Source organism: Mauremys reevesii, linkage group 1 (assembly GCF_016161935.1).
Source record: "Mauremys reevesii isolate NIE-2019 linkage group 1, ASM1616193v1, whole genome shotgun sequence".
NCBI lineage: Eukaryota > Metazoa > Chordata > Testudines > Geoemydidae > Mauremys > Mauremys reevesii.
The window spans coordinates 19,788,516-19,811,894 of NC_052623.1; the positions used below are offsets into that span (position 1 = coordinate 19,788,516).

Genomic DNA, 23,379 nt, shown 5'->3' on the forward strand with positions numbered 1-23,379 from the left:
AGTTGCATAAACCTGCACAGCAAATTATTGTCATTAACAGAAGTCAACCAGCTAGGACTAGCTAAGTTAAAATCAATTAGTGAGTTAGGACATTCATCCTCTATATTTCAATGAAAGCAGACTATTAAAGTAATTATATTTAAATTGATTTAAATGGGCAGGTCATTTGATTATGCAGAAAAAAAACAAAAAACCAAATTCAGATTCACTTTGGAAATTCAAACTCCCCTGAAGAAGGGGAAGTCTGCAGAATTGCAAACTGCATGGATCCCAAGGATCCATGAGAAAAGGGGGGCACAAACCTTGTCAATTACTTTCCCCTCTACTACTATTGGCCTTATGGTGGCAGTAAAGCTGTCTTTGAAGCTATGGTATCACTGGTCAATCTCATTGCAGTTGCATCTTAACTCCCTTTTTCCAGAAGCCATAGAGGTAAGTTGGAAGTTATTCCTACTTCCATTAAGTTACTATGTAGATTTCCACCCAAGTTTTCCAAGTTAGGAGGCCTATCATGGCAATTTGCCATTCCCTCATTCCTCTACCTCTTGTCTTTTGCCATTACTGTATATAAACTCTTTCAGCAGCTCAGAGGGAGCAGGCCACTTATTTCCCCCTTCTGCTCACTAATCCTTCATCTCAGCTTGCCTGCTAAAATTCTTTTTTTAAGGGGCCCGTAAGTTGCTGTCTCCAGCTCACTATTGGTCATAAATTATATGGTGTTAGCAGCATTCTATTAACATGAATATACACATACAGTGCATTAAAAAAATATCCCACCAAAACAACTTTGCCTGATGTTGTACATCAGGGAATTCAATAAATGTCGCCAGAATTGCACTTCGGTTTGTTAGATAGCTACATTTCTACACTGAAAAATAAATGAAACAATGCTCATAAGTTTTTACCAAATAACCAAAATTGGGAATGCTCTAAAGGAAATTAAGATAAGTCAGTTTGGGGTGTTCATCCTGTGGGACACAATCATTTTGCCCTTCCCATATTCATAAGAAGGAGGAAGATCAGACCAGGGATAGTCCAAGTTCAACAGGTTTTCAAAAATGTGTCATGATTTTATGTGCAAGTTCCAATTCATAAGTAGTATCAGTGGCAAAACACACACACAAAACAACCAACCAAAAAGACACTTGTGCCACCACTGTAAGTGTGAATGGGGGCAGCTGTCCGTGATGTGTCGCATGGTTTGTACCTCGCCACAGTCACAATTTAGTGATTCTCTGATTTTCCATCTGTGGAGGAGATACCTACACCTTCCATATGCTGTCTGAATGCAGTTGAGTGCAGCCCACTGCCTATGAGGAAGGCAGAATCTTGGGACTTTTCGTTGGATCTTCAATCAGGTCTTTGTTTGGGACATCACAAGTGGCCCATGATTCAAGCAAGCAAGTGCTAGCATCCTATACATTGACCTGTTGCATTGACACAAGGAGCCAGAAAGATGGGAGAGTGGCAATGAATTGAGGTCTTGGTGTATCAGCAGGTCCGGAACAGCCAGGATCTTCTTGTACTCCCAGATCACAGCAGCGTCTCACCTGACGTTGGCAGGTGCAATGCCTGCCAAAACTGGGAACAATGGTATTGGCATTGAGAGATTTAAGATTCCTATAACAATTATTAAGATGGGAAAAATGCTACTTTCTCCATGTTTTTCACTTTGTATGTTTTACAGCACTATGTACGTTGTGTCACACTTTCGCACGTATAGTTAGTTTTTCCTGTTTGTGGGAATCTTTTCCACTGCAATTTGGGAGAGAAACATTTTTATTTCTTTTAAAAAAGAAATTAAGTGTGACCATAAGTAAAAAAACCTACAAAAACTGGCCAGGGGAACTCAGGTGTAGTAACTAAAGTTACATTTTAATAAATTTTTAAAGACTACATGTCCCATTCAAATAAAGTATTTTTATCTTGAAGAATGTTATATTTAAAGCTATGCTACAAGAAATTTTTAAAAACTCTTACACAATGTAAGTGTACCATATACATGAAAGGTGGTATTACATGTATAATTCCCAAACTAACGAGAAATTGAAATTTACTCCCATCTAACATTTTAATATAATGCCACTGGATGGAATTGTATGAACAATATAAGCCAAAAATCACTTCATAAAAAACACTCTCTCCCCTCAGGAAGCATTGCTTTACTAATAAATATCAGTACTACTTAAAAAAAAAAAAAAAAAGCAAATTCACATTTTATTTTAGATTGAAATAAAACTATACAAAATTGTTTACTTTGTGCCAAAAATAACAGCAATATTTTCCAAGTCACTTCTGGACAAACAACAAACTTATTTCTAATTTTTCCAGGGTATGTTTACAAATAAAGATGGAGGCAATACATACACTTTTGTGTAACAGTAAAGACAAAAACAAATAATTTTAGATGCTTATGGAATAATTTTTACAGTCAGTATCTTTCAGGATTTTAGATTTAATATTCAATTCATACCTATTAAAAGCTTAAAAAGAAAAAATAGTTGTGCAGCTCACACAAAGGAATGTAAACAATACAATCATGTGATTGAGAAAGGCTAGCTCTTCCATTGAAACCTTAACGTACCTTCACACTCACTGATACTCGCTTGATGTGGAGAACACAGTCCACAGTGTGATGACTGTGATAGAAGAATTCACTCTCCACTAAGTTATTCAAATATATCATTTCCATATTTTTAAAACAGTTTCCACATAAACCAAAAATCCTAGTAGTAACTGGTAAGCAATAGATTTCATTCTACCTTGTCTTCCTGCATTTTTTTATGCATAAGTATGAAACAACTCCATAGGATCCAGTGATCATAAATTACTTTTCCAAAATGACACAACAAAAATAAGCACCTAGTCATGCCAATCAGATGAAGCGTTTGGGTACTGTCTTTGTGAAGCACATTTGTTTATTTTCAAAGGTTTTTTTGTTCACGTAATAGTACTTTAATGTGGATCAACAGAACATAACTTGTGTCACTGGCCACTGCTTGTTCCATCTGAGGTTGAAAATGGAAATACAATTATAATGATTAAGTAGGTTACATACATTTGATAGTTTTCCTCTTCATGTTAAAGTCTGAATAGAAAAACTGTTGCAACAAACGGATTAAAGATTTTTTTCTAAGCATCTTCAGTTACTTCTGAATTGTTTGAGGGAAGAAAGTCTTCTTGAAATTCTACTTTGTCTGGATAGAGTTTGATGTAGGTGTCCACCATTAAATCCAAGTCATGTTTTATATCAAAGTTTATATTAAGCAAAGCTAAGTTGCTTGACCTCTGTTCTGTCAAAGTGTTCTTCAGGTACGCCTTCAAGCGCTTTCGTCCCACTTCATATTTCTCATTCTCCACTTTCATCACTGGAAGGATGCACAGAACTTTAAGCAATGCATACACATTAGGGAAAAACTTTATGTCAGGCAAATGAAGTGCTTCATAAATGGTAGCTGGAAGCTCAATATCTTTTCCTCTATGCTTCCATTTGATTCTCCAACAATGAAGTTCTGCACAGAGTGTATCTGGATTAGGTAGGTCATTTTTGTACATATCAGCATGGTGTTCCTCAGACGTATTAAATTTTAGTTGTCCCATGACTGAGGGCACTAAAGATAAACATTTAAGAGCTCTTAGGTGTTGTTCTGAGAATATATCTTTTAGTTCCTGAATAATGTGCTCTACAGTTGGAACACTAAGTGCTTCTTTGTAGTAATTTTCTGATGTTACATCAGAGTCCAAATTACCTTGCTGTGCCCTGCGAAATTTCCCAGGGAGTTTAATTTGTACATCTAGCTTTGTGGCCAAATTTGTTGCTTCTTCAAACCAAAATTCATGATAAACTTCAATATTCTCCATCACTTCATTCAGCGAATGCAACACTGCTGTTAAGCTGCTGGCTGCAAAGAACACATCTGATGTTTGGCCTTGCAGATTTTTTCCAAAGGCTCTTGTAAAAGACAGAATGTTTTTCAGAACTACAACAGTGACGATGAAGTCAAAATCTGTTAATGCACTTGAAAGTACAAATGCTCGTCCAACAACGAAGTTACTCCACCTGACAGACACATCACTGCTTATACCATCCAAGCACAGTACCAGTGCTTGCATTAGGTCCACTAAAATCTCAAAAGTATCATGTCTACCTGTCCACTGAGAATGGCAAATCTCTTTCAGTTCATTACTCTTTTCCTCACTGTTCTGAAAAAGAACAGAGATTACATTGTCCAGTTCTACTAACAACTGTGGTGACTGATTAAAAAACGAACAAACTTCTTCTATCGTCCCTAGAGCGATAGAAACGCCAACAACAGGGACTGATTTTGCCAACCATACATTTAGAGCACAAGAGGAACAGAGCGTGTATACAGCTTGTGGATACTTTTCCAAGAGTCTTGTAGCTACAACTTTCATTTTTGAAGCAAATCCACTGGAGACAATATAGGCCTGACCTCGACAGTACTCCATATTTAGACCCCATTTTTCAATAATAGTTGTATGGAACTTAACAGCTAAAATTTCAGCATCTGCCTCATAAGGCAAAAACCCTACAAATTCTTCTCTCAGATTGTGGGACTCATCAACAAACCTCACCAACACTGGTAAGTGCTCCTCACCGGCTATATCTACTACCTCATCAGTGACAATGGAAAAGAAGTGTGAGTCTCTTACTTCCCTGAGCGTCTCTTCTCTTACACAGCTCTCACAGATCTCAAGCATCTGTTTCTGTTGCGTTTTAGAACAATACTCCAGATTTACTGCAGCCATCTCAAATCGCTTTCTCAGAATCTCATCTCCAGCATTTATTCTGCATTCCAACAAAGCTTGAAAATTATCTGGGGTGAAGATACCTTCTGGAAGTTCATTAGCATTATGGCCATCCAAAGGAATATTTTGTTTGCCCATGAGGATCAAAATTTCAAATAAAGACTTCAGGTAATCTTTGTTTTCCCTCTCTTCCAGCGTTAAAGGAACAATTTCCTCTTCTTGCTCTTCTCCTCCTTCTTCTGAAACAGTGTTCTGAGCACTGCTCTCATTCAACTCTTGATTTGTCTGTTCCTGTTCAAAGGCTTCATCAACTACAAAATAAAAGACATCACAAGCCTAAGACTTCTTCATATAGAAAGTTTGCTGCATTTACTTCCCCCACTACAACTATATTTATACAATTGCTGACTGGAAATCCAAAGTATTTACAATTTAATTAAACAGTGTCAGTGTGGGGCACTATTTGTAATATTCTTGGATAGAATTAAAGTGTTTTACTAACCTTACTGTACAAATTAACAATAATGTACTGTATATACTCGTTCATGAGCCGAATTTTTTTGGTAAAAAAGGGAAGCACCAGAGAAGGGGGTTGGCTTATGAATGGGTATACAGAGGGAGAGGTGGAACAGAGCCCCTCCCGCCAACAGAAGGAGCAAGGAGAGGCAGCACAGCCAGCAGAGCCAGAAGGGAAGAGGCGGGCCCAGAGTCTCTCTGCTTCTGGCCATGCTGCTCCCCCCTAGCCTCCGAAGCAGCTGCAGCTCTGGGGCAGGCTGTGGCTGCGCTGCCCGGCCTACCGGAGCACGCTGCGGCCATGTTGCCCGGCCCAGCCTGCTGGAACATACTGTGGCTGCCCAGAGCAGGCTGTGGCCGTGCTGCCCAGCCTGCCGGAGCAGCTCCAGCCAGGCCAGAGACATCCTCCCCTGGCCCTCCCCAGATAAGGTGGAAAGGGATGGGATGGGGAGAGTGTGGGGATCCTGGGCTATGGGTGGGGTCATGTGGGGGCTGGTCACAGGGGTTACTCCCCTGACTCCCAGCTTCTCCCCCGAAAAAAGTTTCCCCACCAGTTGCTGTCCCAGCCCATCAGGGTAAGCAGCTGGCGCGCCGGGACACTTTGTTTACTTAGGTTTACCTCCATGCCTGTGGACACTCGAGGTAAACAAACCATCTCGGACCACCAGCGGCTTATCCTGATGGCCCGGGAGCCAAAGTTTGCTGACCCCTGAATTATAGGTTCAGCTTATGAAAGGGTTATAAAAATTTTCCATTTTTACTTATCCATCTTAGGAGGGTCGGCTTATAAATGAACCGGCTTATGATCGAGTATATATGGTATTTCATGCTACCTTATTTGCCTAAACTACTGATATACCTAAAAATCTATTCATCACTACAAACTCAAACTTAAATATATTGGCCACTTACTCTTTTGCTGCTTCAGTGTTCTTATTTCATCTTCACTCTTGGGGAAGAAAAAAAGTTATGATACTGTCTGGCATATGGTCTCAAATTGCTGAAGAACTTCAAGACTAGCTATTAAAATTCTAAATAAAGCTGTTTTCGGAGTCCTAATACTTATTAGACAGGTGCTATGCATTGAGAAGAATCTGAATGTTTTCAGATCTATCTCAGTGAGGGTACAGCAATAATGTCAAGTCTATCTGAAGATGTGTTGATCTATCACATAGTGGAACAGTACCCCAAAGTAAGCAGGAGGGAGCCCTGTCATTAAGAACATTGTACAGCAGGGGTCGGCAACCTTTCAGAACTAGTGTGCCGAGTCTTCATTTATTCACTCTAATTTAAGGTTTTGTGTGCCAATAATACATTTGAACATTTTTAGAAGGTCTCTTTCTGTAAGTCTATAATATATAACTAAACTATTGTTGTATGTAAAGTAAATAAGGTTTTTAAAATGTTTAAGAAGCTTCCTTTAAAATTAAATTAAAATACAGAGCCCCCCGGACTGGTGGCCAGGACCCAGGCAGTGTGAGTGCCACTGAAAATCAGCTCGCGTGCTGCCTTTGGCATGCGTGCCATAGGTTGCCTACCCCTGTTGTACAGTTTTAATTTTGAAAGCACTAGATAATTAATTTTGTGGAAGAATTTTGTTCTGGCAGGGAGATGTACTAAGTAAACTAGCAGTACTTTTTCAATTCTAATTGCTAGGATTTGATCATTATTACGTAGGCTTATCAAAACTATAAAGAAGTTTTTAGAAATCTGTAATGTTTTGCAAATGCCACTATAATTATGAAATGTTATAGCCCTTAATTTCCGTTACACATAAACATTTAGGCCATACAAATAGAAAGTACGCTTATTAAGTTGGCAGATGATACCAAACTGGGAGGGATTGCAACTGCTTTGGAGGACAGGGTCGTAATTCAAAATGATCTGGACAAATTGGAGAAATGGTCTGAGATAAACAGAATGAAGTTTAACAAAGACAAATGCAAAGTGCTCCACTTAGGAAGGAACAATCAGTTTCACACATACAGAATGGGAAGAGACTGTCTAGGAAGGAGTACGGCAGAAAGGGATCTAGGGGTTATAGTGGACCAAAAGCCAAATATAAGTCAACAGTGTAATGCTGTTGCAAAAAAAGCAAACGTGATTCTGGGATGCATTAACAGGTGTGTTGTGAGCAAGACACGAGAAGTCTTTCTTCCGCTCTACTCTGCGCTGGTTAGGCCTCAACTGGAGTATTGTGTCCAGTTCTGGGCACCGCATTTCAAGAAAGATGTGGAGAAATTGGAGAAGGTCCAGAGAAGAGCAACAAGAATGATTAAAGGTCTTGAGAACATGACTTATGAAGGAAGACTGAAAGAATTGGGTTTGTTTAGTTTGGAAAAGAGGAGACTGAGAGGGGACATGATAGCAGTTTTCAGGTATCTAAAAGGGTGTCATCAGGAGAAGGGAGAAAACTTGTTCACCTTAGCCTCTAAGGATAGAGCAAGAAGCAATGGGCTTAAACTGCAGCAAGGGAGGTTTAGGTTGGACATTAGGAAAAAGTTCCTAACTGTCAGGGTGGTTAAACACTGGAATAAATTGCCTAGGGAGGTTGTGGAATCTCCATCTCTGGAGATATTTAAGAGTAGGTTAGATAAAGGTCTATCCGGGATGGTCTAGACAGTATTTGGTCCTGCCATGACAGCAGGGGACTGGACACGATGACCTCTCGAGGTCCCTTCCAGTCCTAGAATCTATGAATCTATGAAAACCTGCAGAAAGGGTCTCTGTGAAACATACAATGGAACCACTGGCAATCCACTATTTCAGCAGAAGCTTCTTACTTCTGATTACAAACATTTAAAAAGATGGTCACTATCATTCAACAATGAACTAAAAACAAAACAAACCAACTCTGAAATTCTGCCTAGTTCAGGACATTAGACAGCAAAACGGTGATCATGCAAATCCACATACAGCAAGATTTTCAGTGGAAAATCTATGAAGTGCACCCATAATATGTATCAAGTCTCTTCTAAACCAGCTCTGAGCAACACTTCTTTGTTTTATCATTTTCATTTCCTTAGATATTCCCTAATTCTATAAGTAGGTTATATTAGGGCTGGTCCACACTAAGAAGCGGGGTCGAACTAGGGTACGCAAATTCAGCTACGTGAATAGCGTAGCTGAATTCGAAGTACCCTAGTTCGAACTACTCACCCATCCAGACGTCGCGGAATCGAAGTCCGCGGCTCCAAGGTCAACTCCGCCACCGCCGTTTGCAGTGGTGGAGTACCGGAGTCGACCGCGGCGCTTCCGGAGTTCGAACTATCGTGTCCACATTAGACGCGATAGTTCGAACTCCGAGAAGTCGAACTCACCGCATCGACCCGGCTGGTAAGTGTAGACTAGCCCTAAGTTTAAGATTTTAATATTTAAATTTTCCAATAATGCCTACTATGGTATTTTCTTCATGACACTCAGAAGGATACACAAGTGCAAGGTATTATGGTTACTTGGGCATCTCTATACAAATTCTATTTGCACATGCTTGCTTTTACTGCTTTAGTACAAAAAGATTAAATTTAAACATACCAACTCTTTTATTCTCTTTCTGTGCCTGCTGTGTGGATTGTTCAAGTGACTTGTAAGGTCAAATATAGTTGGCACAGCATTATCTCGTAAAACTGTTCTGTAAGGACTCTGTAAAAAGAAAGATGTCGAGAAAAGAAATTTCCTTTGAAAACGTTCTGTGTCTCAGTACAAAAATTATTAAAAATAACAATTTCAAAGCTTAGGCTTACATTTTACCATTGTTATTTGGAAGTCTGTTATTTTGAACTTTACTTGGGCATTAAAGCTAGGCTAGTCTGTTTCCAGACAGTTTCACTTTGATTGTTTGATGCTTTAGTGGAATATTTTAACAAAAGAGTGGCACCCATAATCACCACTTATTATATAAAAGTTTCTTAAATCTATTTTTTCTCTTTAGATCACACCATCTTTCCCCACTACAATGCTTTTACTTTAACTATTGCACATTTAAAAGCAATTATTCTGAAAGAAAGACCCCACCATGCATCATTAAGAAACCATTTTATAAAGAGGAAATTCTGCTTCTATCATGTTTCCTTCTTCATTACTTATTTTCACTAGGGACAATTAAACAAATATTCTCTCTCCACGTAAAAGTTCATCTACTCCTGCATCTCAAGACAGAGTGTCCACTTGTGACATAACTACTTTAAAATATCAGATGGATAATTATGATTTTAATTGCAGAAAAAGCAGTAGCAGAAGTCTTCTACATAGTGTTTTCGTACAAATGTCTCTGCTAAGAAAAACTTTCTGCTCACATTTCCTATATAGAATATATTTCATAGTTTTGCATAAGGCTTCAGATGCTCTTTAAGTACAGTATTTTATATCGCGAAAACATAAGCCAGCAGAGCTGATTATATTTTGCTAGCAACTGGATTCAGCTGATCATTCTCAAATATGTATTATTGCTTAAAAAAAATCATCTCAAGCCAAACTAAACTGCATGAAACTCCAATTTTTTATTACATGTTAGTCCCTAAAATCGTTTTTTCTCGGATGCTGGCTGCTTTGACTCCCAGAGCTAAAATGCTGCCCTTCATATTTTTATATTAAGTAACATTTTGTGGCTGAAAGACCATTTAAAACATAGGAGTCGTGCACATAAAAATCAAGAAATAGTATTCTGCCCACAAATTTAAGTTTGTTGCAAAACCCACGATCCTATTTCCCACTGTCATGGGAACAGTTGTCACTCCGTGAGCTAAAGATACTACATAAAAATAGGAGTCAAACAGTTATCTTCACTTTAAAAATTTCTCTTTGATAAGACATCTCTATTTAAAAAAAGTAGAAAAAGACTTCTTGATCCTAAGATTAATGTTTTAAGCAGGAAAATGAACTTAGGTACATTTTACACAATGTGAAATAGATGTTTAATTGCCTTTACTTACGCTTCTACATATCATAGAGGTCTCAAAGTGTTTGGCACACAATCTGTAGTGCTTGTTCAGCTGATCTGGAGTTTTATCTTCTAAATCTGCCCTTCGACAGTTCTCCACCCACCTCTGACATCTGCAGGTAAAACACAAACTTTAGTTACTTTAATAGTTTAAGTTTAAACAAAAAAGCCCCCTATAATTTCTAAGACAGTCACCATAAACAACATTTTTTTACCTTAATGTTTGAAATAAACCTTTTTATTCATTTTCAGGTGGGGGTTTGTGAGCTTATAGTCAAATTACAAGGAAAAAGGGGTGGAGGGGACACCCAAACATGTTCCCGTTTGAACCATTTAAAATTTTTGCTTTTCTCTTTTTACTCAGTTTAACGCATCCTCAGATGCTTAAATATTTCAAACTTTTCCTCTAAGCAACATTTTTCTAACTACACCTCTGAAGCACAATGTTTTGTTGTGCAGTTGTTCATGAGTGAAGACATGCTAACATTTTATTCCTGAAGAAAAACCATTTCCCTCCTCCCTTAATAAATCGAACAAGTTTTAAAAGAGTAGATTTTTTGACACAAAATACAATTTTGAGTATTCTTCTTGTTGGTGATCTCCAAGGGCAAAACTATACATTTACAATGAATCTTTGAACACAAAATTAAAAAATTGTCAAGTAGAAGACAGGCAATCCAGAGAATGATCTCAGTTTGAAATAAATCTTCAACAGACATACGCTATATATACACGATAAAATGTTTGGTTTTGTGCCATCTCAAGAACCTTGCTTACTTTTGTGTCACATATCATAGGGCTTGAAAGAAGTCTTAGAACAATCTTGCCCTCCCTTATAGGGGCCCAATCATAGGGTTAGAAGGGACCTCAGGAGGTCATCTAGCCCAACCCACTGCTCAAAGCAGGACCAATCCCCAGACAGAATTTTACCCCAGATCCCTAAGTGGCCCCCTCAAGGATTGAACTCACAACCCTGGGTTTAGCAGGGCAATGCTCAAACCACTGAGCTAGCCCTCCCCCAAGCCTTGCTCTTAATAAGACCCCTTTTAAATCTGGAAGACAGTATTTTCTCTCATGCATAAGACATACTAAGGAGCAAATGATATAAACTTATTAGTTGGCTTTCCATTTATCCCAATGGATATATTTAATCAACTCTTTGCCAAGGACTTTTTGAGCCAGCACATGCACAAGACTGACTGCAAAATTACTATAATGAAGCTCATCTGCTATTTCATTTGTGCATATCCCTCAGAAAAATGTCATTAATCAGTAAGTTTCTGGCAGCTATTATAGTATCTTATTATTTTCCAAAAAATTGACTCTACCAACAAATAGAATTCTCTGGAAGGAGTATTATCTATAGATATATGCTAATTGGTATTATGAAGTCTTCACTACATGACACCACAGAAGCCAATTATCAGTACCAAGCAAATTGGTTGAAACTATAGTAAAGAACAGAATTGTAAGGCACATAGATGAACATTATTTGTTGGGGAAGAGTCAACATAGTTTTTGTAAAGGGAAATCATGCCTCACTGATCTACTAGAATTCTTTGAGGGGGGCAACAAGCATGTGGACAAGGGTGATCCAGTGGATATAGTGTACTTAGATTTTCAGAAGGCCTTTGACAAGGTCCCTCATCAAAGGCTCTTCAGCAAAATAAGATGTCATGGGGTAAGAGAGAAGGTCTGCTCACGGATCAGTAACTGCTTAAAATATAGGAAACAAAAGATACGAATAAATGGTCAGTTTTCAGAATGGAGAGAGGTAAATAGTGATGTCACCCAGGGGTCTGTACTGGGATCAGTACTGTTCAACATATTCATAAGTGAACTGGAAAAAGGGGTAAACAGCGAGGTGGCAAAATTTGCAGATGATACAAAACTACTCAACATAATGAAGTCCAAAGCAGATGGCGAAGATACAAAGGGATCTCACAAAACTGGGTGACTGGACAACAAAATGGCAAATGAAATTCAATGTTAATAAATGCCAAGTAATGCACATTGGAAAGAATAACTCCAACTATACATATAAAATGATGGGGTCTAAATTAGTTGCTACCACTCAAGAAAGAGATCTTGGAGTCATTGTGGATAGTTCTCTGAAAACATGCACTCAATGTGCAGCGGCAGTCAAAAAGCAAACAGAATGTTGGGAATCATTAGGAAAGGGACAGACAAGAAGACAGCAATTATCATATTGCCTCTATATCAGGGGTTCTCAACCTTTTGCTTTCTGAGGCTACTCCAACATGCCATAAAAACTCCACAGCCCACCTGTGCTCCAACAACTAGTTTTCTGCATATAAAAGCCAGGGCGGCGTTAGTGGGTAGCAAGCCGGGCAGTTGCCTGGGGCCCCATGCCACAGGGGCCCGCATGAAGCTACATTGCTCAGGCTTCCGCTTCAACCCGAAGTGGTGGGGCTCAGGGACCTGAGCTTCAGCCCCATGCAAAGGGATTTCAGCTTTCTGCTCTGGGGCCCAGCCAGTCTAATGCTGGCTCTGCTTGGAGGCACTCCTGAAACCTGCTTGAGGCCCCCTAGTGGGCGCCAGACCCCTGGTTGAGAACTACTGCTCTATATAAATACATGGTACGCCCACATCTTGAATACAGCGAGCGGATTTGCTCACCCCATCTCAAAAAAGATGTACTGGAAAAAGTACAGAGAAGGGCAACAAATATTATTAGGGGTATGGAACAGCTTTCATATCAGGAGAGATTAAGAAGACTGGGACTTTTCAGCTTGGAAAAGAGACGACTAAGGGGGGATATGATAGACTAGTGTGGAGAAAGTAAATAAGGAAGTGTTATTTACTCCTTCTCATAACACAAGAACTAGGGGTCACCAAATGAAATTAATAGGCACCAAGTTTAAAACAAACAAAAGGAAGTATTTTTTCACACAACGCACAGCCAACCTGTGGAACTCTTTGCCAGAGGATGCTGTGAAGGTTAAGACTATAACAGGGTTCAAAAAAGAACTAAGTAAGTGCCTGGAGGATAAGTCCATCAATGGCTATTAGCCAGTTTAGTCAGGCATGCAAAACGATGCTCTGAAGGCCAACCTGTGGCTCTTAGGAAGTTAATATGCGGCTCCTTGTATAGGTGCCAACTCCAGGGCTGGGCTGTAGGTGCCAACTTTCCAATGTGCCGGAGGGTGCTCACTGCTCAACCCCTGGCTCTGTCCCAGATCCTACCCCCATTCCACCCTTCCCCAAGGCCCCTGCCCCGAGTCTGTCAGGTCTTTGTTTGTCCCCCCTTTTTCCCCCACAGCCTCCTGCATGCCATGAAACAGCTGATCACAGTGGGCAGGAGGCGTGGGGAGGGAGGGGAGGTGCTGATCAGTGGGGCTGCTTGTGGGTGGGAGGTGCTGGGGGTGAGAAAGGGAGGTGATAGCAGGCTGCTAATGTATTACTGTAGGTCTTTGGCAATGTACACTGGTAAATTCTGGCTCCTTCTCAGGCTCAGGTTGGCCACCCTTGCTCTGAAGTTCCCTGGCCTCTGTTTGCCAGAAGCTGGGAATGGATCACTTGATGATTACCTGTTCTGTTCATTCCCTCTGAAGCCCTTGGCATTGGTCCCTATCGGAAGACAGGATACTGGGCTAAATGGACCATTGGTCTGACCCAGTATGGCCGTTCTTATGTTCAGTCTTTGAGATACAATATGATGCTTGAAAACCTAGACAACTCCCATACAAGAGTAATGACTGGGTCACTATAATAATCATATAATTAGCAGTTCTATATCCACCAGCTCCTTCTTGACGTATGCTCCAACCTAAATAAAGTCAAAGAGGACCACAGATGACTATATAGAATTACAGCATTATGACAGACACTATAGCAGTAACTCAGAAGGAACTCTCATTATAACTCCCATTTTCAGTGACAATTTTACTTCAATTGATCCAGCTTCTAGCCACTCCCCCAAAGTTCTAAGCGGAGCTCAAATTTTTCACACTTAGTCTAGAGCTTTTTTTTAAAAGTTATTGTTTGTATTCCGGTAGGGCTCCCAGTGGTCATGGGACTGCCTCTCCTACAAACATAGAAGACACATTCCCTTCTCCAAAAAGTTATAGGAAGGGTGTGGAGACATTTACAAACAAAATATATACCATTTTACTAAAATTCATTACATCCAACCTCAGTCTATTCACTACTGAAATCCATTCAGCTATTAAAAAAAAAAAAACTTCAGTCCACTTTAAAAACAAAACAAAACCCTCTCAGATCCTTGTTTTGCATCTACAATTGACAATTTCAAAAAGTAAATAAAGTCCTTGTTAAGAAAAGTGTACTTTTTGCAAAATTGGGGGAAAGGAGGGGAAAATATTAAACGTTGCAAATAAGTGAAGATAACTAATAAAGAAAATGGCATACTGCACAAGCTAAGGATCGCTAGTTCAAAGTGCAATGAAAAATATCCTTATCTCTGCTGACTTCTCTTAGCCTCAGGACCCTCCCAGATTCAATCAATTCATCCTTCCACCCTCACTCTACTTTATAAACTACAGAATGAGAGTCCCAAAAGTTTGGCTGTTTGGTGCACATGAAATGTGAAGTTTCAGTCACTGAGCCCAAAAGACTTAGGTTTATTAGGCTGAATGAGAAAGACAACTAGGTTTGCACTCTTTTTGGACCACAACGTCTGTAGCAGTTTCAAGTTTAACACATGCTGTAGGTGCAATAGACTGGTGACATACCAGTGGAAGGTGTAAAGGTGAAAGGAATGTTATGTGCAATCTATGGGGTTATACACTACTTTTAATAAACTGACTTGCAGGAGGTATGGAGGCGAAGAGAAGCAGAATTGGCAGAATGGCAGATCCTGCAGTCATTGCCTACTTCCATTTCAGCAATAATGTATCCTGTTCTGGTCCTGTATTCAGTCAGAAGAATGATATAGGCTAAATCTGAGGGACCAAAACAGGAAAAATACAGCAGCAAGAGCCTAGAACTCAAACACCCAGTAACTACGCAACAGACCTCTGACAGTGTATCTTCCAAACAACAATTAATTTAAAAAATGCTTATTTTAGAAGAATGGAGAAATTTTATACTGATACTTTCAGTAAGTAGCTCATTTACATATCACAGTGTAAACATGGCAAAACCAAACATTTTTGGTAATGCCAGAAAATGTAAAACTTTCTTTCAAGTTCAAAAGAAAGCAATCAGTAACTAAGGGGATGTCTACACTATGAAATTAGGTCGATTTTTAGAAATCAATTTTATACAGTCGATTGCATATGTTCCCACTAAGCATATTAAGTCGGTGGAGTGCGTCCTCACTACCATGGCTAGCATTGACTTACAGAGCAGTGCACTGTGAGTAGCTATCCCACAGTTCCTGCAGTCTCCGCTGCCCATTGGAATTCTGGGTTAAGCTCCCAATGGGGCAAAAACATTGTCACAGGTGGTTTTGGGTACATGTCATCAGTTGCCCCTCCCTCCATGAAAGCAACGGCAGACAATCATTTCACGCTTTTCCTGGGTTACCCATGCAGACGCCATACCACGGCAAGCATGGAGCCTACTCAGCTCACCGTCACCGCTGCTGTTGTGAGCATTGTAAACACCTCGCTCATTATCCTGGAGTATATGCAGAACCGGGCTAAGAGATGCCAGCACGAGGAGGATTTTGATGAGGACATGGATACACATGTTCCCGAAAGCACGGGCTGTGGCAACTGGGACATCATGGCAGCAGTGGGGCTGGTTGATACAGTGGAACGCCAATTCTGGGCCAGGCAAACAAGCACAGACTGGTGGGACCGCACAGTGTTGCAGGTATGGGATGATTCACAGTGGCTGCAAAACTTTCGCATGCGTAAGGCCACTTTCATGAAACTCTGTGAGTTGCTTTCCCCCACCCTGAAGCACAGGAATACCAATAAGAGAGCTGCCCTCACAGCTGAGAAGCGAGTGGTGAAAGCCCTGTGGAAGCTTGCAAAGCCTGACTGCTACGGGTCACTCAGGAATCAATTTGGAGTGGGCAAGTCTACTGTGGGGGCTGCTGTGATCCAAATAGCCAGTGCAGTCATTAACATTCTGTTATCAAAGGCAGTGACTCTGGGAAATGTGCAGGTCATATTGGATGGCTTTGCTGCAGTGAGATTCCCTAACAGGGGTGGGGCGATAGACGGAACGCATATCCCTATCTTGGCACCAGAGCACCTTGCCAACCAGTACATGAACCACACGGGGTACTTCCCAATGGTGCTGCAAGCACTGGTGGATCACAAGGGCCATTTCACCGACATCAACTTAGGATGGCCAGGAAACGTGCATGACGCTGGCATCTTTAGGAACTCCAGGCTGTTCGAGCAGCTGCAAGCAGGGACTGACTTCGCAGACCAGAAAATTACTGTTGGGGATGTTGAAATGCCAATAGATATCCTTGGGGACTCAGCCTACCCCTTGCTCCCATGGCTCATGAAGCCTTACACAGGCAGCCTGGATAGCAGTAAGGAGCAGTTCAACTATAGGCTGAGCAAGTGCAGAATGGTGGTAGAATGTGCATTTGGACGTTTAAAAGCTCACTGGTGTGTTTGCTGACTAGGTCAGAGCTCAGTGCAACCAACATTCCCATTGTTATTGCTGCTTGCTGTGTGCTCCATATCATCTGTGAGAGAGTAAGGGGGAGACGTTTATGGCAGGGTGGGAGGTTGAGGCAAATCGCCTGGCGTCCGATTTTGAACAGCCAGACACCAGAGCAATTAGAAGAGCACAGCAAGGCGCGCTGCGCATCAGAGAGGCTTTGAAAACCAGTGTCGTGACTGGACGGGCTTCGCTGTGACAGCAGTGTGTGTTTCTCCTTGATGCAAACCCACCCCCTTGATTTTAATTCCCTGTAAGATAACCACCCTTCCCCCTTCGAAATAAAGTAACTATCGTTTTGAAAGCATGCATTCTTTATTAATAAAAAAAATGAGATAACGGACAAGGTAGCTTGGGTGGGGTGGGGGAGGAGGGAAGGACAAGGCCACACTGTTTATTGTAGCCACAGTAAAAGTCAAACTGTTTGAATGACAGCCTTCTGTTGCTTGGGCCATCCTCTGGAGTGGAGTGGCTGGATGCCTGGAGCCTCCCCCGCAGCACGTTCTTGGGAATCTGGGTGAGGCGGATATGGATCTTGGGGAGGAGGGAATGCAGTTATACAGTGGATACAGCAGGGGTCTGTGCTCTTGTTGGCTTTCCTGTAGCTCCAACAGACGCTTCATCATGTCCATTTGCTCCCCCAACAGAGGCTTCATCACGTCCGTTTGCTCCCCCATTAGCCTCAGCATCACGTCCTGCCTCCGCTCTTCACGCTCACTTAATTCTTTCCTGGCCTCTGCCACTGAATGCCTCCATGAATTAAGCTGTGCCCTATCAGTGCAAGAGGACTGCATGAGCTCAGAAAACATGTCATCGCAGGTGCATTTTTTCACCTTCTAATCTGCGATAACCTCAGGCACTGAGATGATAGGGGGAGCATAGAAACATTTGCACCTGGAGGGAGATAAAAAGGGAGAGTAAAATTTAAGATGATACATTTCTGAGAACAAAAGAGAGACTCTTTCACAGTGAATCAAGCAATTCACAGCAGACAGCACATGTGCTTTAGGTACAAGGTCGCATTTTGCCTTTTATATTGAGTGTCTACCAGTATGGTGACACATCACACATGGCTGGGCAACAGAATTCAGTTTCCAGGAAGCCATGGTAAGCCTTTTGGTATGTGGGGTTGGCTTCTTACGCCTTCATAACATGTGGGAATGTTTTCAAACTGCAGCGCCCTCCTTTCCCAGAGCAAGCAATGAGTTGGGTTTCACATTTAAAAGGAAGGGCTGCAGTTTTCAGGTGGATGTGCAGCACACACCTACTTCCACCCCACTGCATGGCTATTCTCTGGGATGATCCCTTTTAGCCAAGCGTAAATAGCCCAGCATGAACGGGGTCCTTTTACTGTTCCCTTACAAAAATTCCCCTATGTCAACCAGGTGACTGTGAATGATATCACTCTACTAAGGCTAATACAGAAAGATATAGATTGAATGTTACTTGAATGCGACCAAAACCCAGAACCATTCGCTGCCATGCTTTGTGCTGCAATGATTCCAGACTACTTGCTACTGGCTTGGCGTGGTAAAGTGTCCTACCGTGTCCTTGGAGTGGTAAAGTATCCTTACGAAATAAGACAGCCCTCCCCAGAAACCTTCTGCAAAGGCTTTCAGACTACCTCCAGGAGAGCTTCATGGAGATGTCCCCGGAGGATTCCCGCTCCATCCCCAGACACGTTAACAGACTTTTCCTGTAGCTGTACTAGCCGCAAATGCATCCCAATTCTTCAGGGCAAATCAAACATTAAACACTACTGCTTTTAAACCCTGTACTGTAGTTACAAATGCACACTCACCAGAGCTGCCTTCTCCGGCTTCAGGGTCGGGGATCCCGCCTTTGGAGGGTATTGGCTCCAGGGTGATGAAAAGGTCCTGGCTGCCGTGGAGAACGGATTCTCCGCTTGCCTGCTGCGCATTCTCCTCCTCCTCATCCACAAAATCCTCCTCCCTGTTGCATGAGACTCCCCCCTTGCAGGTGTCCACGGACAGTGGTGGGAGAGTGGTAGGGTCCCCCCATAGAATGCCAGCAGCAAGCCCAGCTCCTGGGCGGCGGCGGGGTGGGGGGGAGGAGGCGGCGGCATACGGGACTCCGTAAGCTGCCCCTGCCCTGAGCACTGGCCAATGGGAGCTGGTGAGGACGGTGCCTGTGGGTGAGAGTCACACACCTCCGCCTAATGGTCGAACCTGCTCCTGGCCACTTCTGGGGACAGCCTCTGCACCCCAGCTGCGCCACTGACTGGGAGCCGCTGGAGGTAAGTAGGTGCCCCAATCCCCGGCCCTGAGCCCCCCCAAATCCAGAATCCTTTCCTGCACCCCAAACCTCTCATCCCCAGCCTCACTCCAGAGCCTGTACTCCCAGCCCAGAACCCTGACTCCCTTCCGCACCCCAAATGGCTGCCCCAAAGCTCCCTCCCAAACCCTGAACCCCTCATTCCCAGCCCCATCCCATAGCCCTTACCCCCACACCTCAACCCTCTGCCCCTCCCACACCCCAAACTCCTCATCCCCAGCTCCGTTGGGTCGCAAGCATCGACAATTTTCTTTAACTGAGTCTCCCCGCAAAAAGTTTGGTCTTTAGAACAGTGGTTTTCAATCTGGGAACCCCTGAACAAAGTTGTTTTAGCAATAAAAAGAGAGAGTGATAAAACAAAACAAAATGAATTTATTCTAATTACTTCATAATTATAAAAAGGACTTCCAAGGTAGGAATGGTCTGCCTATACTTGGTCCTGCCTCAGGAAGAGGGCTATAGATGACCTCTCTAGGTCCCTTCCATCCCTACATTTCTATGATTCCATGACTTGAAAGCACTATATAAATGTTAAACATAATTCAAATTAAAATATGACCAAAGCAGAACTATATAGGTTTCAGAAAAAATAAAAACTGTTGAGAGCTACCTCTGTGTAATACTTGCATGACACACTATCTACCTCCCAGTTTTTCTGAGTGGGTCACATAATTGTTGTATGCCTTTCATAAGAGCTAAAGTATTGAGTGGAAGATAAGAGGAAAATTTGAAGCATGAAACAAATATTCTTATGAAGAGGATAATTATAGACACTCCATTAAAAATATGGTAAATTACCTCTGTGTCATTTTAATGTATTAGATTAAAATTCTTTTCCAGCCTCTTCCTATCACTTTTCAGTTAGACTATCAAGACTCAGCTCAAATAATTATAATCCTGATGATGCAAAAAAATTATATATTTGCTTAGTTTTACACAAAGCAAGTAGTCTTCTTGACCTCAGTGGGATTATACACACTGTGTCAAGTTAAGCACATGCCTGAGTTTTTGCAGATTTGGGGCCTATATTACTACATTTGTTCCCAAAGATCACAGTTCTCTAAGGAAATGCTTCCCCGCCCCACATCTCATCACTATAATATTTAGCCCCTTTTCTTATAATTGTGCACAAAGGAAGGACAGCTGTCCTCATTCTTCTTTCTTCAGGTATATTAAATATTTATGCTAATAACGATTAAGAGACTGAAGACATGGAAAATTTACCAAAAACTGTTCATGCCCAGGCTAGGCTAGGCACAGTACAAAAACCCATGATGAACAGGCATAAACCATGAAGATCAGCTATTTTAGAATAAACAGATTTGCAATAAAATGTAGTTAGTACTGAGTTTATGGCACTAAAGACAGAATGTGCAAAAATACATGCAGTTACGTTCATATGTATAATGATTACACCACACCTGAGTACAAAAAGACTGTAAGTGCAGCAACCAAGACATACATAACAACACATTCAACTTAAAAGCAAACTAATGCATTTAATTTTTATACAAGTGTCTGCTTTCAGGAGCAGATATTGTGACACATTACAGTTGGGATACAATGTTTATTTTTCTAAGGGTACGTCTTCACTACCCGCCGTATCGGCGGGTAGCAATCGATTTCTCAGGGATCGATATATCACGTCTCATCTAGACGCGATATATCGATCCCCGAACGCGCTCATGTCAACTCTGTAACTCCACCAACGCGAACGGTGGTAGCGGAGTCGACATGGGGAGCTGCGGACGTCGATCCCGCGCCGTGAGGACGGTAAGTAATTCGATATCAGATACTTCGACTTCAGCTACGTTATTCACGTAGCTGAAGTTGCGTATCTTATATCGATTTTCCCCCATAGTGTAGACCTGCCCTAAGAGTTCGTCTATACTACCCACCGGATCAGCGGGTAGTGTTCGATGCATCGGGGATCGATTTATCACGTCTCGTCTGGATGCGATAAATTGATCCACTAATCGATGCCCGTACTTCACTTCAGCAGGAGTAAGCGCAGGCGACGAGGGCGCCGTGGCAGTCGACTCGCTGACGTGAGGACGGCAAATAGCGTAGCCGAAGTTGCGTATCTTAGTTCGACACCCCACTTTCCTCCCAGTGTAGACCACCCCTAAGGGTCTTCAAACAACTGATAACTTTCACGTGGAATAAAAAACTGCAAAGGGTAGTTTCAGAGTGGTAACCGTGTTAGTCTGTATCAGCAAAAACAATGAGGAGTCCTTGTGGCACCTTAGAGACTAACAAATTTATTTGGGCATAATCTTTCATGGGCTAGAACCCACTTCATCAGATGCATGGAGTGGAAAATGCAATAGCAGGTATATATACCTATATAGTACAAGAAATGATTACCAATTCCCATCTTTTCATGCACTATGTATATATATCTAAGGTGCCACAAGGACTCCTCATTGTTTTTGCAAAGGACAGTGTTATTAATTTGAAATATATTCAAACACATTAATATATACTACTTTCCAACAAGCATACTATCCATGACAAACTATGTTTTTCAAAAACGTCTATACTGTCAACACAGAGAGTATCCATATCAAACTGTCACTCAATAGCCAGCAGTCAAAAAATGTGTATGATTTAGTGAATTTGAGGAAGATACACATGCTTTTTCAACCTGTCATCATCCAGACCTTGCAACAATGGCTCCTGACAAATTAACAGTGCAACTCAACAGTCAGCACCAAATCTCCTCCATTTTTCAGAAATTGCAGCCAACTTTGTAATTTGGTAGGAAAGTGTAGTCCACAGAGATGATGGGTCTCAGCATGCACTATTCCATCTTGATTCAAGAGGCAGACTGTAGAGATGGTGCACCCTCCGTAGGCAGAGGACTGTTAATTCAAGGAGCCAACTCTTCCAGTAAATGGTAGATTTGCCACAGATTGCATTACAGAATTCTGCAGGCTGTATACGGCGAGTGACCACCCTAGTCTACGGCATCATATTCAACTGAGCAAGTCTGACAACCTCCCTTACAACCACATTTTCAAAAGCGGCCATTGCCATCAAGTACTTGAGTTATGAAGTGCTCAGCTTGGGACAGTCTGGGACCAACTTTCAGAAGAGCTGAGCATCCATTATTCCCACTGAAATCATCTAAAGTTGCAACTCCTCTGAAAATGAGGCCCAAGCCAACAACCAAGAAGAGAGACAACCCAAACCCGTGAAAAATATCGGCCTTTGAAGTGCACAGCCCACTGGTACCAAGATACACTCCTAGGGAGCTAAATGAATTTAAACGCTTTTGTGGAGCCTGTATCGGTGCCTCACAAATGAGCCTGGGTGTGTCTGCCCCTTTCACACCGGAGCTCTCACGTGGGAGCTCATGACTGTCCCCTTCCCCCTCCCGTCTCACTCTCGTGCCCCCACCCACCTACACCGGGCCCCTCCCTCCTCTCATGTCCCCGCCTCTGCCCGCCTCAGCCCCCAGCCCAGGCGCTTTCCGACACGCGCGCGCCCCCCCGCGCCCGTCACTCGCCCGGAGACACCCCCCCGCCCCGCCCCCCAGCCACAGGCCGGCGCAGGGCGGCCTGGGGCCCCGCCCCGCGGGAGCAGCGCGCGAGGCCTCCGGCGAGCGGGGAAGGCGCCAGCCCGTCCCGTCCCGTCCCGCCCCCCGCAGCCCCCTGGCGGGGAGGGCTCGGCCCGGCCCCAGAAGGGGAGGGAGGCCGCTCAGGCGGGGCGCTCGCGGGGTCTCCTCCCGGCCGGGCCGGGCCGGGCCCGCAGGCGGGGGCCGCGGCCGGGCCGGTCCGGGCCGGCGCGGGGCTGCCCGAGGGTCTCACCTGACCGGGTCCCGCGGGAAGCGGAAGAAGGCCAGGTCGGACTGGGTGCTCTTGCGGGTGCAGTTGGGAGCCGCGCAGAAGTTCGGCATGGTCCCCGCGCCGGGGTCTCTGCCCCTTTAAATCCGCGCTCCCTCCGGGCGGGGGGGGGAGGGGGGGAAGCGGCTCTACACTGCTGTGAGCGGCCGGGAGGATTCACCGCCACCCTCCGCCGGGACAGAGCCGCCTCCTTCCCACGATGCACCGCGCCAGACATCGCGGTAGCGCGCATGCGCCGCAAGCCGCACGGGCGACCCGGAGGTGCGCATGCGTCTATGTATTGATTTATTGTAAGCGAACACGCGTTGGAAAAGCGCTCCTGTGTTCCCGCCACCCAGCTGACAGTGCGCGTGCGCCTGGGGCAGCGAGCCGAAAGGGACGCGCATGCGCAGAAGAAGCGGG

The 23,379-nt window shown here is 43.0% G+C and overlaps 1 protein-coding gene across 1 annotated transcript; it reads right to left on the minus strand.

The window, feature by feature from the left end:
* Positions 1–1,977: 1,977 nt before the first annotated feature.
* On the minus strand, positions 1,978–23,164 carry THAP12 (THAP domain containing 12). Its single transcript, XM_039520878.1, has 5 exons — positions 22,942–23,164; positions 10,215–10,335; positions 8,818–8,925; positions 6,196–6,232; positions 1,978–5,081 (listed from the first exon to the last, which is right to left on the minus strand). The coding sequence occupies exons 1-5, from the start codon at positions 23,028–23,030 to the stop codon at positions 3,133–3,135; spliced, it is 2,304 nt and encodes a 767-aa protein (XP_039376812.1). The 5' UTR covers positions 23,031–23,164; the 3' UTR covers positions 1,978–3,132.
* Between the last annotated feature and the right edge of the window lie 215 nt (positions 23,165–23,379).